The following is a 15,240-nucleotide window of genomic DNA, read 5'->3' as shown; positions in this document are numbered from 1 at the left end:
TTGTCAGAGACAAGATATTTATTCAAATCACATGCTAAGGATAGCAAAGGGTACAGCATCCATGCCACACATTTTTCACAAACATGCTAGGGTAAATGAAGAACACTGCACTTGGATACAGAAAGAAGACCAGGAACGAAATTTTTTTCCTTTTATATTATTAGCTGTATGATCTTAATGAATTCAATCTCCCTGGGCCTTACCTTCCTCATTTAAAATCTATGTATAAAAATAACTTAGTTGTTACAATGACTTTTCAACTTTAAGATCTATAATGCTATGAATCTTAAATATCTTTAAGGCTAAACACGTTTTCCTTTTAAATTATCAATAAGAATCACAGAAGCATTTGCATTTTCTTGAGGTCAAGGATTATCTGTCCAGTTTAATTTCCTCTTTGTTTAAAACAAAAGGCTAGGAGAAACTCTGAAGCAAACTCCGAGGCTGAGAGACTTAATTTACTCTGACAAAACTCAGTATTTGTAAACAACAACAAATTGATTACACTCACCATTAATCACTTCCTGTCTTTTGATCTCACAAGGTTTTAGTCCCAATAACACTTCTCGACTAACAAGCTGCTGCCAGTTGGGTGGATCTGTCTCTAAGTCGTTTTCAAATTGTTCATCCTCACTTTGACTTTCTCCAAAAGCTACACTGTCAAACCTACGAAGCAAAAATAATGAATTCAATTTGAGGGCTTCAGGTAGACAACAGGAAACAGCATACATCTTTATATTACAATAAATTCTAATCAAATTCCTGAATCTGACTTAGCACAGAGCCTGAAATTTCATCCTCTCCTACAAATGGCTGTTTTATACATACTTCAAAATAGAGCTTTTGAATGACTGGTGTTTCTTAACAGCTTTCTTTTAGACTACATAACAGATTGGTATACAGGGTTTCTTTTCCTTTAAACTGGAACTTCAAGAGGAAAAAAGGTTACATTTCTTAAAATGCGCCTTTATTGAAAGCTGCTTAAGATATACTTACTTTCGAAAGGGCTTTGGTGTCCCATGTTCAGTCACCCTAAAACAATGGAGAGTAAAAAGTAACATGAAAACAAAATGGTGATCAATAAATTTATACCAAGGATACTCAAAGCTAGGTGAAACTCCAACAAGCTTGATAAATAATTCTTTGGGACACTGTAATAATATAAAATAAATTGAAGAAAATTTGAGTACCTTTCTAAATTTCAGTAACAAGTTCTGAAATGGTGTTTTAGTTCTTTCATGCACCCAACTTATTTATTTATTTTATTTTTTACAGTTTGAAGTGGGGGCTTACTACATTGCCCAGGCCTGTCTCAAACTCCTGAGTTTAAGTGATTGATTCTCCTGCCTCAGCCTCCCAAGTAGCTGGGATTATAGGTACATACCACCATGCCAGGCTTAAGTGTTAGAATGCTACTAAGTATAGGAATAGTATATAATTTAAAAACTTTAAGTAATGCCCTAAGTTTCTCTAAGATATCACTGAATTACCTTTCTACTTCACAATCCTCCTCCTGCACTTGGTCTAATGGAGGTGGTGGGAAATCAAAGACAGTATTGAGAGTACGAGGTGTGCCATCTAAGGTGTCTCCAGGTGCTGGTGTTTCTCCAACTTGCTTTGATCCTATAGACAAAAGTCAGACATTTGAAGAGTGTTAACACTTAATAAAGTCACTGGTCACCAAAAAAAAATTAGTTGCCAGAAGAGCTTCAGTCTAATCCATAGCTACATTCTTTAAACAACTGCAGGTTCACTAGAACTAAAAATTTAACATACAAAATTATGGCATCTCAGGCTCACGTGATCCTCCCATCTCAGCCTCACATGATCCTCCCGTCTCAGCCTTCCAAGTAGCTGGGCCTACAGTTGCGTGCCACCACACCTAGCACATTTTTAAATTTTTTGTAGAGATGGGGTTTTGCTACTTTGCCTAGGCTAGTCTTGAATTCCTAGGCTCAAGCAATCCTTTCGCCTTGGCCACCCAAAGTGCTAGGATTATAGGTGTGAGCCACCATGCCTGGTCAGAAAAATAATTTTTAAAGTTGTTTCTTAAAAATTAACATAAGAAATAGCAAGGACTCACATAGTGCAGAAGAGTATATGACGAGGAACAACATTTTCCCATCTTATGCTTTTCTACCCCAGGATCAATCTTTTTTCATGTTTTCAAATATGAGTTATTATAGTGGTCCAACTACAAATAACTTCTTTCTTTTTCATGATTCATTATCTTTAGTTAGCATCTATTTCTTTCCCCTCTGAGGATTTTGTTGACTTATACTTTCCACCTTCACTTTCCTCCCATTTCTTCCCAATGTTTAATAGTTTTATCATTATTACTAACTGGGTTATCAGTTACTACCTAAATTTAAATGACATGTCTATGTTTTTGTTCTAGTAAAAAGTTAGTATCTCAACTCTGTTCTATGTCAGATTAGGTATTCAGTGTCCACATCCTCCCTCTAATTGTATTTCCTTCCTTCTACCTTTCATTTCTTTCAACTACATTTTTACTTGCGTCATAAAATAATTTTTTACATTTGTATTCTAATCTGCAGCCATAATGAACTATTCCATGCTTTGCCTGGTAGGGTTATTCTACAAGTCTGAAAACCAAAAAAAAGTGCTTATGACATATATATACTGTCATCTACAACACACATGTATACATCATTCCCGCCAGATTAAGAAGTATACTAGTTAGGATTATATATTTTTTCCTGCTGGTCCAATGATGCAATTCATGGGCCACTTCACACAGAACGTTTATTAAAGTCTTTCTTACACACCATCAATTGCTAAAGATCATGCCACTTTTTATTTTGCTTCATGTTGAAATCACGACTTATTTTCCTGAACAATTGTTTTTCTTAACATTTCTAAATGCTTTTCTTTTATTGCTGTCAAAGTTACATAATTTTATCAAGTCTCAAACTGTTTCCTCTGCTGCTTCATACTATCCACTGCCTAAGATCCCCCTTTTCTTATCTGTGATGTTCTTGTGTTCCAAACTGGAGCAGTGGCTCTCTTGGCCTGAGACACAACCATCATTTCAGAACTGCCCTTTGCCACTTTCCTGGGTGTTTCCAATGCTTCCTGGATCCCAGGACATTTTCTTTCTTAATTTTTCCTCTCATGTTGCTAGAATGTGTATCCTCAAATGATTTTAAAGGGAAACGTACATTCCAGTTAAACTGTGGACCTTGTGTATCTGAAAATGTCTTTATTCTTTCTTCATATTTGATGAATAGCTTGGATGGATATAGGATTCTAAGTTCAAAACCATTTTCCTTCAGAAAGTTGAAGGCATGGCTCTTTTGTATTTCAGCACCCAGTGTTATGATGAGGAATGTGATGTAGTATAATCCCCATTTTTTTCCTCTGAAAGCTTATCCCTGGTGCACTAAATTTCAAAGGACATGTTAGGAATGGATTTTTAAAAAAGCATTCACTATAGATGGTTCTGTCATCTAGCAATGCTAAAAGTTGGCTGGTGGCTCACAGTTTTCCTCTCCATGATAAAAACCACACTTGGTGACCTCACAAGCCATGAATATTAAGCTATTCAAACTCCTGGCTCCTTGGTTCCTTGCCGTCTTCATCCCAGTAGCCTCCTCTATGGTGCCTCAGGGGCCACTCCCAGAGCCTCATTCTTGATCATGTCACCACCAGAAATTGAACCACCTCCCGAACAAGGATGAAGACATAGTAATAAGCTCCTTGCCCAATTATCTACAACAATCACTTCATATCTTTCTTTACTCTTCAAATTCCCTTGCTCTTCTCACTGAACTCTCACTCTCAGTAAATAGTCTTACCTTTACATACACTCCACATCTCATCTCCTCTCTCCTCACAACTCTGTTCTACTGCTTATGTACTGTCTCCCACATATTCTGCCTTTTCTTTCAGTTGCCTTCCTACTAACATTGAAAAATAAAACCTCTAGTTAATCGCAGATTTTTAAAAAGTCTTCTTTAGACACCCACATCTGCCTCTAACTACTGACCAGTTCCCTCAGTACTCCCTTTACCTTCCCTTGATTGGACTTGGCACAATTTGCATTTTTTATATTTGTGACTATCGCTCTCAAGACAATAAGCTCATGAGGCAAGCATCCGTGTATAATTATTGCATGTTAACATCCGGGACAAACCTAATGCCTGACAAGAGAGCTTAATAAATATTTTTTTGGACAAATCAGAACTTAAATTATCATTCAGCATAGATTTATTATTGGTTGTAGCATATTAAAATGTTAAAATTAAATTAAACTGGGATTTAGTCTTGATTAACTTGCCACTCTATTTTTCAGTTAGTTTAAAATCTTGATGCTTAGTTAACCTGAACTACAGCACTAGCTCACCTGTATCATTCTCTTTCCCTCCTTCCTGGGAAAAAGAGGCCCCTGAAGCCACAGAAGACACGGAATTGGCAGGCAGGTATCCAGCGTCTGTTCCTTCATTTGCTAACCCACTCTGGCGCACCTTCGCAGAGTCCTGAGGTTCAGGACTCACAGATGAGGGTGTGGATAAGTGCTTAGGGTGGCGCGCCTTCTGTAGTTCCATGGCTCTGCCAACTGAACAGAAAATGGTGGTTAATCATCTGGATTGCGGCCGGGTGTGGTGGCTCAAGCCTATAATCCCAACACTTTGGGAAGCCAAGGTGGGTGAATCACGAGGTCAGGAGGTTGAGACCATCCTGGCTAATATGGTGAAACTCTGTGACTATTAAAAATACGTAAGGCCGGGCACGGAGGCTCACGCCTGTAATCCCACACTTTGGGAGGCCGAGATGGGCAGATCACAAGGTCAGGAGATTGAGACCATCCTGACTAACACGGTGAAACCCCGTCTCTACTAAAAATACAAAAAAATTAGCCGGGCGTGGTGGCAGGCACCTGTAGTCCCAGCTACTCGGGAGGCTGAGGCAGAAGAATGGCGTGAACCCAGGAGGTGAAGCTTGCAGTGAGCCGAGATCGCCCGGCTGCACTCCAGCCTGGGCGACAGAGCGAGACTCCACCTCAAAAAAAAAAAAAAATTAAAAAAAAATAAATAAATAAAATTAGCCAGGTGTGGTGGTGGCACGTGCCTGTAATCCCAGCTACTCGGAAGGTTGAGGCAGAAGAATCGCTTGAACCCGGGAGGCGGAGGTTGCAGTGAGCCGAAATTGTGCCACTGCACTCCAGCCTGGGTGACAGAGCGAGACTCCATCTCAAAATAAATAAATACATAAATAAAACAAAATAATCTATATTGCAAATTAGCTAAAAGCAAAAAAGGACAATGTAAAAGAATCTGGTAAAATGTGTGAAACATGGTAGACCCAAAAATATATATATAGTGGATTGTTATGCAGAGAAACATACAGACAGACAGATGAAGGAAGGAAGAAGAGAAGAGAGAAAAGGAGAGGAAGGTAGACGAGAAAGATGGGGAGATGGAGGAGGGATGAGACAAGACGATGAAAGTGAGGAAGAGGAAGATGCAGGGAAAGAAGAAGGGTCATGAGAAAAGAAGGAGAACAATGGTGGACAGAGGGAGAAGGAATACTGAGAGACATGCAGCTGTGTTCATTTGTAAGAATGAAGATGAAGTCTTTATTTCTGTGAGTTCTTAGTAAGCTCCCACCCCAGTTCTCTCCCAACACTCACACCTTCATCATCATAATGTACCTCAAAGACCATCCAGACCAATCCCCATCCTGCTAATTATCCTTGTTCACAAAGTCACCACAAGAAGCCAAAGACTCCCACTCAGGTGTTTAATCTCCAGAGCATTCTACACCCTCACCCAGCTTTTTATACCCTAATCTAACCCTAATTCCTGAAATTCTTCTTTTGTATCCCTTGGAACTCACAGTTAACATCTGTGAAATCCTCTATCTCTTTAACTTCCTCTGAAAATTTCACACCTTCTCAGTGTTTCTCAACAAGGGGCACTAATGGCATTTGAGGGAGAACTCCTCAATGTGTGGGACATTCACTATCACAATCCTACTCACACCACCTACCATGCCAATATCTTTTTTTTTTTTTTTTGAGACAGTGTTTCACTCTGTCACCCAGGCTGGAGCTTAGTGGCGAGATGATGGCTCACGGCAGCCTTGACTCCCCAGACTAAAGCAATACTACCTCCGCCTCCCAAGTAGCTCGGACGACACACATGCACCATGATACACAGCTAATTTTGGCTGTTGTTGTTGTAGAGGCAGGGTCTCACTATGTAGCCCAGGCTGGTCTCGAACTCCCAGGCTCAAGTGATCCTCCCGCCTTGGCCTCGCAAAGTGTTGGAATTACAGTCAAGAGCCACTGCACCTGGTTTCAGTATTTTCAAATGTGGTACTTCCTGAGAAAAGAACCATCACATGACCCTTCCCCATGGTACCACCATCCCTATTTCTCCTGCAGCCATCTCAAGTGGGCTGATCTCTCTTCATTGGGCCTGGGGTGGAAGGGAAATCAGCAAATAAAGTACAATGGAGAGGTGGAGAAATTTTAGAAGTATGGAGACTAAGTAAATATGTGTAAAGAGACTAAACTGTGTGGTGGAGAGATCTATACACACTTTTTTTTTTAAATTTAACAAACACAAGTTGAATGGAAACAAAATCAGAAGAGGTAAGTAAACTACGTTATGGACATTTGACAGAATACTGCCACTAAATATTTTTTTTTCTTTTTCCCCTTTTCTTTTTGTTTTTTCGAGATAGAGTCTGGCTCCAGTGTCACCCAGGCTGGAGTGCAGTGGTGCAATCTCGGCTCACTGCAACCTCTGCCTTCCAGGTTCAAGCAATTCTTCTGCCTCAGCCTCCCAAGTAGCTGGGACTATAGGCATGTGCCACCGCGCCCGGCTAATTTTTTGTATTTTTAGTAGAGACGGGCTTCATTGTGTTAGCCAGGATGGTCTTGATCTCCTGAACTTGTGATCCGCCCACCTCAGTCTCCCAAAGTGCTGGGATTACAGGCGTGAATCACTGCGCCCAGCCCACAAAAGATGTTTATGACAATTATGTAGCAACATAGGGGGTACTTAGTTCAGAAATAACACTGAATGGAAACAAGGCATGTTGGGAGTTCAGTAAAATCATCTTAACAACTCCTTTCTCGAGAAATTCATTTTAGCTAAAGAAGCCTCTGATGTGAAGCAGGTCTGAAATAGTGAAAATGCAGCACTTCAAACTTCAACATACTTGCACTGTTGTCATGACGGCTTGGTCTCCGTGGGGGTCCCAGGATGCTGGGGAATCCTCTTCGCTTCCCTTTTTCTTCCCCTTCTTTATCTTTCTTCATACTTTGCTAGAGTAGAAGTACAAAAAATAAGAGATATGTAACAGAGTAAATTGCTTTTGTGATTTTCATAGTGTAATGCTAATGCTTAGTTCAAAGAAATTGTTAAATGTAAATGAAACCCCGTGCACGTGTGTGTGCACACACAGAGCACTCATTAAAAGTTCGCACACGGTACTGTGTACACCTCAGACTCAAGATGTTTTCTTCAGACCCTTTATCACTGATAGCTTTGGAAAATCAAAGGGTAGTTTTATAGCACACTTACCAGGAACTTATTCTAAACAATTCATTCATCCATTCAACAAATATTTACTAAGTATAACTATTAGTAACTATTTTACTAATAGTTGAGAATACAATAAAGAAGGTCCTTGTACTCATACAGCTTTACAATCTAGTAAACACTAAACAAAAACACAAATAATTACAAACTGACAGAATCCTCTACTGCCATTAAAGATGTTCATGACAACAATTATGTAGCAACACAGGGGGTATTTAGTTCAGACAAAGTAAAAGAAAAGTATAAGGCACGAACAGAATCAGAAATAGCACTCTTTCTAAACTGCTAATTTCACTTTTCACATTGTCTAGTAATAGTTTACACATCTGGATTTCTCACTAGATTTTGAGCTTCTTGAGAACAGAGATAGTATCTTATTAATGTTTGTATGACTAGCATTAATTGGCTGATTAAGTAAATACTAAGACAATGGAAGACACTGCACCCAAACGTAAAGAAGCCCTGAGGTCTGAACGCACTATTACATTATTTCAGTCTCACCTTGATTTTGGGAAGAAATCCAATCCGACCCCGTTTGTGCTCCAAATTTCGAGGCTCTTTCACTTTTACTCCCAAATGCTTCATATACATGAGAATAACATACTGCATGGTGGAACTGGAGGAGAAAGGATGAAGTAAAATTAAGACTTCTGAGAAGGGAGGGCTGGTAGAATAAAGACATCAAATGATTTCCAAAACCGCAAGGTTAGACTTACTGAAATGAATCAAACAAAAACTAAAGAACTATCTAGTCATGGCACAGAGAAGAGAATTCTACTCAGGACAGCAGTAGAGTATTAGTCAAATAACATGCAAGCCACCAGAGGGAGACCACAAACTGTATTTGTAAATTAAAAGAAATAAATTGTAATTTAGGGCCAAAAGGAAAAAACATAGCTTCTTTTTTTCTTAAAATTCTATGAAAAAAAAATTTATGTTACCTCTTCTCTTCCTCTACAGCCTGAGCAGTCATCCTAAAAAAAAAAAAAAAAAAAAAAAAAGTTTAAAAATGAAATATGAAAGTTTAATTAACTTATTTTTTTGAGACAGAGTCTCACTCTGCCACCCAGGCTGGAGTGCAATGGCATGATCCTGGCTCACTGCAACCTCCAACTCCCAGGCGCAAGTGATTCTCGTGCCTCAGCCTCGTGAGTAGCTGGGATTACAGGAGTGTGCCACCATGCCTGGCTAATTCTTGGGTTTTTAGTAGAGGTGGGGTTTCACCATGTTGGCCAGCCTGGTCTCGAACTCTTGGCCTTAAGTAATCTGCCCACTCGGCCTCCCAAAGTGCTGGGATTACAGGTGTGAGCCACCATGCCTGGCCTTAAAAATTGTTATTAACTCAGATACCTGAAATAACAGAACAGAGTCAAATGCTTTGGGCTGCACCCTAGAATAAAATACCAAAAGAACCCTGACCCTCATGTCCCCAACTGTATATGTTTCATGGCAAGAAATATTTCCAAGGCCTATACATTAAAAATAATTAATCAACCTGTTTTTGATCACTGATTAAAAGTTTTAGAGTTACCCATTTACCAAGACCCAGAAAAAGGAACACAAGAAATTTACCTAAAATATCAGAAAAAAGAAAAAAAAATTTCAGTTTCTCAAGTACTGTGACAAAATAAATGGCTCCACATACACAATCTGATAGCTTTGCTAAACTTGCCCAAAGGGTACTTCAAGCGTAAGTAGCATCTCAGTAGAGAGGGCATTTCCACATACACTTCTAATACTTACAATACTTCTTCAATTTTGGCAACAATCTGTTCTGCACATGTCCTCTCCTTCTCCAAAGTCAACCGGTCCTTGTCTCGCTCTGCATCAAGTTTAGTCAGCTCACTTTCAGCCAAGGTCAGTCCCATACTACGTTTCTGCCTAAAGGGAATAGAGAAGTTTCCTGAGGTAGCCTAAAGAAAAACTACCTCACTCTGGGGACGCTTCATCACAGTCTCCATAGCTACGATTCCTAGGAACAGGAAAAATGTCACTTTTCCACTTATGGGTCCATGTCATCTAGGATACCAGAGGAAAAAATTCTAGAAGCAATGACTCCAAGAACACATACAATATCTTAAAGGAACACACTTAGCACAGACACAGCCCTGAGCTCAGATCCTGAAGGTGCCTGGAATGGAGAGTCTGGACTCTTAGTTCCACTCTAACCCTTTGGCTCCAGATGTTCACTATGTTTTAATAACAATAAGACTACATGGTTTACCTAGTGCTTAGTATTTAAAGTGTAACTTTTTCTTACCTAAAAAAATTAATTTAGAATAATCATATCAAATTCTACTACCACTAAGCTTACCGAAAATCTTCTAAGTGCCTTTGAACTTCTGGATGGACTCGTTCTTGCATAGTTTGGATATAGTGGCGATGCAGATCCTCAGGAATGAGCTCAGGTCTTCTCTTTTCTTCATAAATGAAAGGAATTATGTTATCTAAAGGTATGTTGTGGGCAACATACAATTGGCAACATATTAATGCTATTTTGTATAAATTTAAGTTGAAATTTGCCAAAGAGAAGTTCTTCAGGGCAGTTCGTATATTTCATCCCAGAATTCTGATTTCATTTACTCTTTTATTTATTATTATTTTTTTGAGACAGAGTTTTGCTCTTGTCACCCAGGCTGGAGAGTTAATGGCGTGATCTCGGCTCATTGCAACCTCTGCCTCCTATGTTCAAGCAATTCTCCTGCCTCAGTCTCCCAAGTAGCTGGGATTACAGGCATGCACCATCATGCCAGCTAATTTTTGTATTTTCAATAGAAATGGGGTTTCACCATGTTGGCGAGGCTGGTCTCGAATTCCTGACCTCAGATAATCCACCCACCTTGGCCTTCCAAAGTGCTGGGATTACAGGCATGAGCCACTACGCCCGGCCTCATTTATTCTTCAATGTATTATAGACTCTCTTTCTATTGTGATTCAGGTGATCAACTAGTCACCATGTGACAGACAAAACCTTTACAGATGAGCTGAGCTACGTATCTATTAAGATGTAATTCTCCACGATGTCAGTGCTCCAAGCTTACCTAGATCTGCAGACATTTCATCAGGAACAGAAACTTTCAGGTGCTAAAATGAAATGCAAACAAAAGGTGTAACAACACCAAAGATATTTCAAGATGTATATAAGTACTTGTGTAAAGTAAGGAGATACAACTTGGATACCCACTCTACAAGCATAATCAAGTACAAGCTCATTTATTCATTCACGTTTCACAGCACCAGAACATTCTATTATTTAAACTTGAAAATAAGCCCTTTTCCCAAGGATCATGCTATAAAGGAAATGTCTACAGTCGTTGAGCTAGGTGACTGAATGCTTCTGTGACACACTTACCCTAATGAATATACTGGCTTTGGCTTCCTAGAATCATTGGTCAATATAATCAGTTATAGATCATTTAGATCAATATAGGTAAAACCTAAATTATGTGTATATTATCATATGAAAAACGTACTCACATATAGCCATGATTTTTCTTTCCTATATTTGAGATGCTCATTCTGAAGACCAATAATATTCCTAATTGTTTTCCTACATAAAGTTTAAGAACCCTCATAATGTCATACTCCCAGTGAGAAAATATTGAGATTTTAGAGTTTTAAATCTCCAGTAACAATCTACAGTTCTTCCTACTGAACCAAATAAGGTGACTGCCTTAGAATTTACTTATTCCTAGCTAGGATTTTCCCCATAATACTTGCATAATAATTACCAGACTGTTGTTTCCCCCAACCCCTAACTACTGGAGGGGAAAACTTTATTATTTTGCATTAAGAGAAAAGATCTTAACCTCTTCCTGCTTATTTTGTATTGTATACCTATTTAAGTCATATAATTTCAGAATTTAAACAAGTCCTATGAGATCTGAAGTTTTAAATTTGAAAATAAGTCACTGCTAAAAATTGTAAGATCCCTTTATATTCATTTGAAGAAAAGTGAAATGGATTTTAAAACTTTCTCTTTGACAGGCAGTAGCTCAAGTCAACTTTCTTAAAAGCATTTCTAGCTCAAGTGCAAAAAAGTAATAAAAGCTCATTTGTGTATGATGGTGTTTATATGAAATAAATGTGAGCTGTAGCTAAAAGTATAATTAGCAAATCAAAGTGTAAGGATTCTTCTTATACTTTAATATTGATACACAGATAATGAGTAGCAAAATATAAAGTTTTGACTTAGCTTGGTGCCCTCTTAAGAAATGCAAAATTCAAACGTACTTCAATATATTGTCATTTTTTTAGGAAAGTAAATTATTTTAATAAAAATAATACAATATTTTAAACAATGGGAGTATGATCAGAACCCTAACTCATTTAACCATACCTAAATGACCCCACTATGTCCCAGGAACTGTTCAGTGTTAGGCACACAGCAGTGAACAAACAGAACAAAAATATCTGGCCTAAAAAAGCTTATATTCAGGTAGGAGAGTAAGAATATAGTCACCCCTTGATATCCACATGGGGTATTGGTTCTAGGAACCTCCAAGGATACTAAAATCAGCAAACTCTCAAGTCCCTTATACAAAATGGCATTGTATTTGCATATACCCTATGCACATCCTGCTGTATACTTTAAATCTCTAGATTACTTATAATACCTAATACAATGTAAATGCTATGCAAATAGTTGTTATACTGTATTTTTTAAAATTTGTTTCATTTTTTATTGTGGTATTGGCTTTTGTTTTTTTCCTTGAATATTTCCAACCATGGTTGTTTGAATCCGTGGAAGCTGCAGGTACAGAACACTGATTGTATAAACTAACTAACTAAATAAATAAAAGTTCTATGGATAAAAATAACAGAAAAAGTGACAGAAAGTGAAAGGGTTGAGATTTTAAGTAGGTTGGTTAGGAAAGTCACTGAGTAGGTAATTGAATGTGAAAGTGTATAGACAATTTTGTAAAGGAATACAAAGAAAATGGGACAGGAGCTGGAGGGAGAAGTAGAGCCAATATGTTTGTGTGTTCGTTTTTAGAAAGGGAAAATAACAATGTTTGCACACTGATGTGAATAATTATCTGTAGAAAATATAAAACCGATGATGCAGGAGAAGCGAGGATAATTGTTAAAGTAAGGTCTTTGAGTAGGTATAAGGAAATACACTGTAAACTGGGGCAGAGCTGGCCTTAGATAAAAGATGGAGAATCGAGGCCAGGTGCAGTGGCTCATGCCTGTAATCGCAGCACTTTGAGAGGATGAAGCAGGCAGATTGCTTGAGCCTAGGAGTTCAAGACCAGCCTGGGCAATATGGCAAAACCCCATCTCTACAAAGTACAAAAATTAGCCAGGCATGGTGGTGTGCACATGTAGTCCCAGCTACTTGGGAGGCTGAGGCAGGAGGATCACTTGAGCCCAGGAGACAGAGGCTACAGTGAGGGGCAATTGTGCCATTGTACTCCAGCCTGAGCAACAGAGCAAGACTCTGTCTCAAAAAAAAAAAGAAAAAACAGATGGACAATCACTCCATAGCATCAGGAGAAAGAGTAGAGTACATGGTATGGTATAATGGAGGCAGATGATACATCTGGTAGAAGTTCTCTTCTATATACTTTAAATTTCTGAGAGAAACAACAAGGTCAAAGTTATCAGCTGAGAAAGGACTAGGGAAAGGAAGAGATGGAGGTTTTAGGGGGGAAAAAGTATGAAGCAGTCATCTAAGGGAACTGCAAATGTGAAAGGACTAGGGACCTGCGGCATGATCATCCAGGATGCACTAAAGGCTAGGTGCTATTTACCTGTAACAAGACTAACAATGAAACTTACTACTTTAAAAATCTTATTAACACTTTTAATGACAAAGTAAAACATTATCAGCATTTATTTCAGTGTAAGCATAATCTTTTCTGCCACTTTTTAGTAAAAATTATGCCTCTAAACTTCAAAGAGGCAACCCAGAGTTCAGTTATTCAAGTATTATTCCTTGGGTCTTAATATATATGTAATATCATATGTATTCCCTTTTTCATTTCCTTACTCTAATTGTACACATGCAAAAAAAACACAAATATATACATATGTGTGTGTGTGTATATATCCCCTAAAACCTACTGTGAGAATTCACATGCCTAAACTAATTTAGAAATGATAAAAAAACAGTTTAGAGTTATCAATAATTGAAATATAATACAGGTGTGAGAAAGCACAATAAAATCCAAAAACACAGGAGGGAAGATTGGAAGCAGGAGGCCAATAATTCCATGTACTAAGGCAAAGATTACAACATTAACTTGGCAACTTACTGCTGATCGATCTAGAAAGAACTGATGAAACTCAAGGAAGATGCGACGAGTTTCCTTGGAATTGGTATGTTTATACAGGTCTGAATAGAGATAACAGAGCTGTAGTGGAGACAGGAATGAAAAAGACAAAATGAGGAACCACGAAAAATGTAATTTGCTGAAATGTAATTTTCATCATTGAGTAGGAATGTTTGGAACAGGTAGGTTACCATAAACAATGTAGTTATTACTATATAATCAAGTGTTTAAAAAATAATATTTTAATTATCTTTCATATCTGCCTTTATACAGAAAACTGAAAGAAGTCTGCCCACTCATCGTATAGATAGGAAAAGTTCTATGGCATATGAATCAACAGAAGAACTCTGAATCTGCCAGATTGTAAAATATATTACCAAAGTTGCAGGGTCAAATTGTGAAACTACATGGTGTAAGAAAACAGCCAAATGAGCCGGGCGAGATTTTAGTAATTCAATGCTCTGGAAACAGCTGCACTGTCCATTGATCTAGAGGAAGAAATGATTATGCATCAGTAACTCCAACATACAAATACTAAATGCAAAGTAGGCTCAATTGAACATAGCTATCCAAATTTCACTTTGATCTCCCTATAAAAAATTCAAGATTTAAAAAATTTCACTAAAATTTATTAGCAACAGAAGCTATGGAATCTCTTTCTCTGAACATTAACCATCTCTTGGGGATAGGTCAGAAGAAAGACCACTTTGGGAGAATGGAAATTTAGGAGATGATTACCAAGTAGCTCGGGTGTATACAAATCAGTATGTAAAAAACAGTCTAACAACATTTCTAGAAATGTAGTGAAAGGCTTTTTGCCCAATCATAAAATAGTTGTTTATTCTTTTCTTCTGGGCTAACTGCAGAAAGGGTGGGAAATGAAGTTGTATGATTTTAAGTAAGATAAATCCTAGAATATTTGTATAATCCCTAAATATACTGAACACGGAAAACGATAATAATGTAAACTAGCATCTCAATTTTCATATTCCCAAATCATTCTAAAGACCAGCATTACCCAACTATCAAACCAGAAAAAGGTATTACAAAAAGAAAAACTATACATCAATATGCCTCATCAACAAAGATGTAAAAAATCCTCAGTAAAATAATGGCAAATTGAAACCGACAATATATCAAAGGGATAATACATCATAACCTACTGGGGTTCATTCCGGGAATGTGAGACTAGTTTAATATTCTAATATCAATCAATGTAACTTATCATATTAACAATCAGAAAAACTACATAATAATCTCATTCAACAAAATTCAACATCCAGTCATGATAAAAACTCTCAGCAAACCAGGAGTACTCCTTAACCTAGTAACCTTTAACCTTATAAAGAGCCTCTAAAAAATACTTACAGCTAACATCATACCTAATG

At 37.9% G+C, this 15,240-nt stretch overlaps 1 protein-coding gene across 4 annotated transcripts in view; it reads right to left on the bottom strand.

Moving 5' to 3' along the window:
* Window positions 1–15,240, bottom strand: part of ARHGEF12 (Rho guanine nucleotide exchange factor 12) — a 147,258-nt gene that overhangs the window by 28,416 nt on the left and 103,602 nt on the right. For all 4 annotated transcript variants that reach the window (XM_038005085.2, XM_038005087.2, XM_038005086.2 and 1 more), the window contains 12 exons: window positions 14,230–14,340; window positions 13,835–13,933; window positions 10,616–10,658; window positions 9,889–9,994; window positions 9,318–9,455; window positions 8,516–8,548; window positions 8,076–8,190; window positions 7,192–7,297; window positions 4,367–4,579; window positions 1,491–1,623; window positions 997–1,032; window positions 512–666 (listed from right to left, as the gene is read on the bottom strand). In XM_038005085.2, coding sequence (XP_037861013.1) covers window positions 512–666; window positions 997–1,032; window positions 1,491–1,623; window positions 4,367–4,579; window positions 7,192–7,297; window positions 8,076–8,190; window positions 8,516–8,548; window positions 9,318–9,455; window positions 9,889–9,994; window positions 10,616–10,658; window positions 13,835–13,933; window positions 14,230–14,340 — 1,288 coding nt within the window. The remainder of the gene's footprint in view (window positions 1–511; window positions 667–996; window positions 1,033–1,490; window positions 1,624–4,366; window positions 4,580–7,191; window positions 7,298–8,075; window positions 8,191–8,515; window positions 8,549–9,317; window positions 9,456–9,888; window positions 9,995–10,615; window positions 10,659–13,834; window positions 13,934–14,229; window positions 14,341–15,240) is intronic.

Source organism: Chlorocebus sabaeus, chromosome 1, assembly GCF_047675955.1.
Source record: "Chlorocebus sabaeus isolate Y175 chromosome 1, mChlSab1.0.hap1, whole genome shotgun sequence".
NCBI classification, from domain to species: Eukaryota; Metazoa; Chordata; class Mammalia; order Primates; family Cercopithecidae; genus Chlorocebus; species Chlorocebus sabaeus.
Note: the sequence above shows the minus strand (reverse complement) of the source record. Positions and strands in the feature narration are given on the sequence as shown.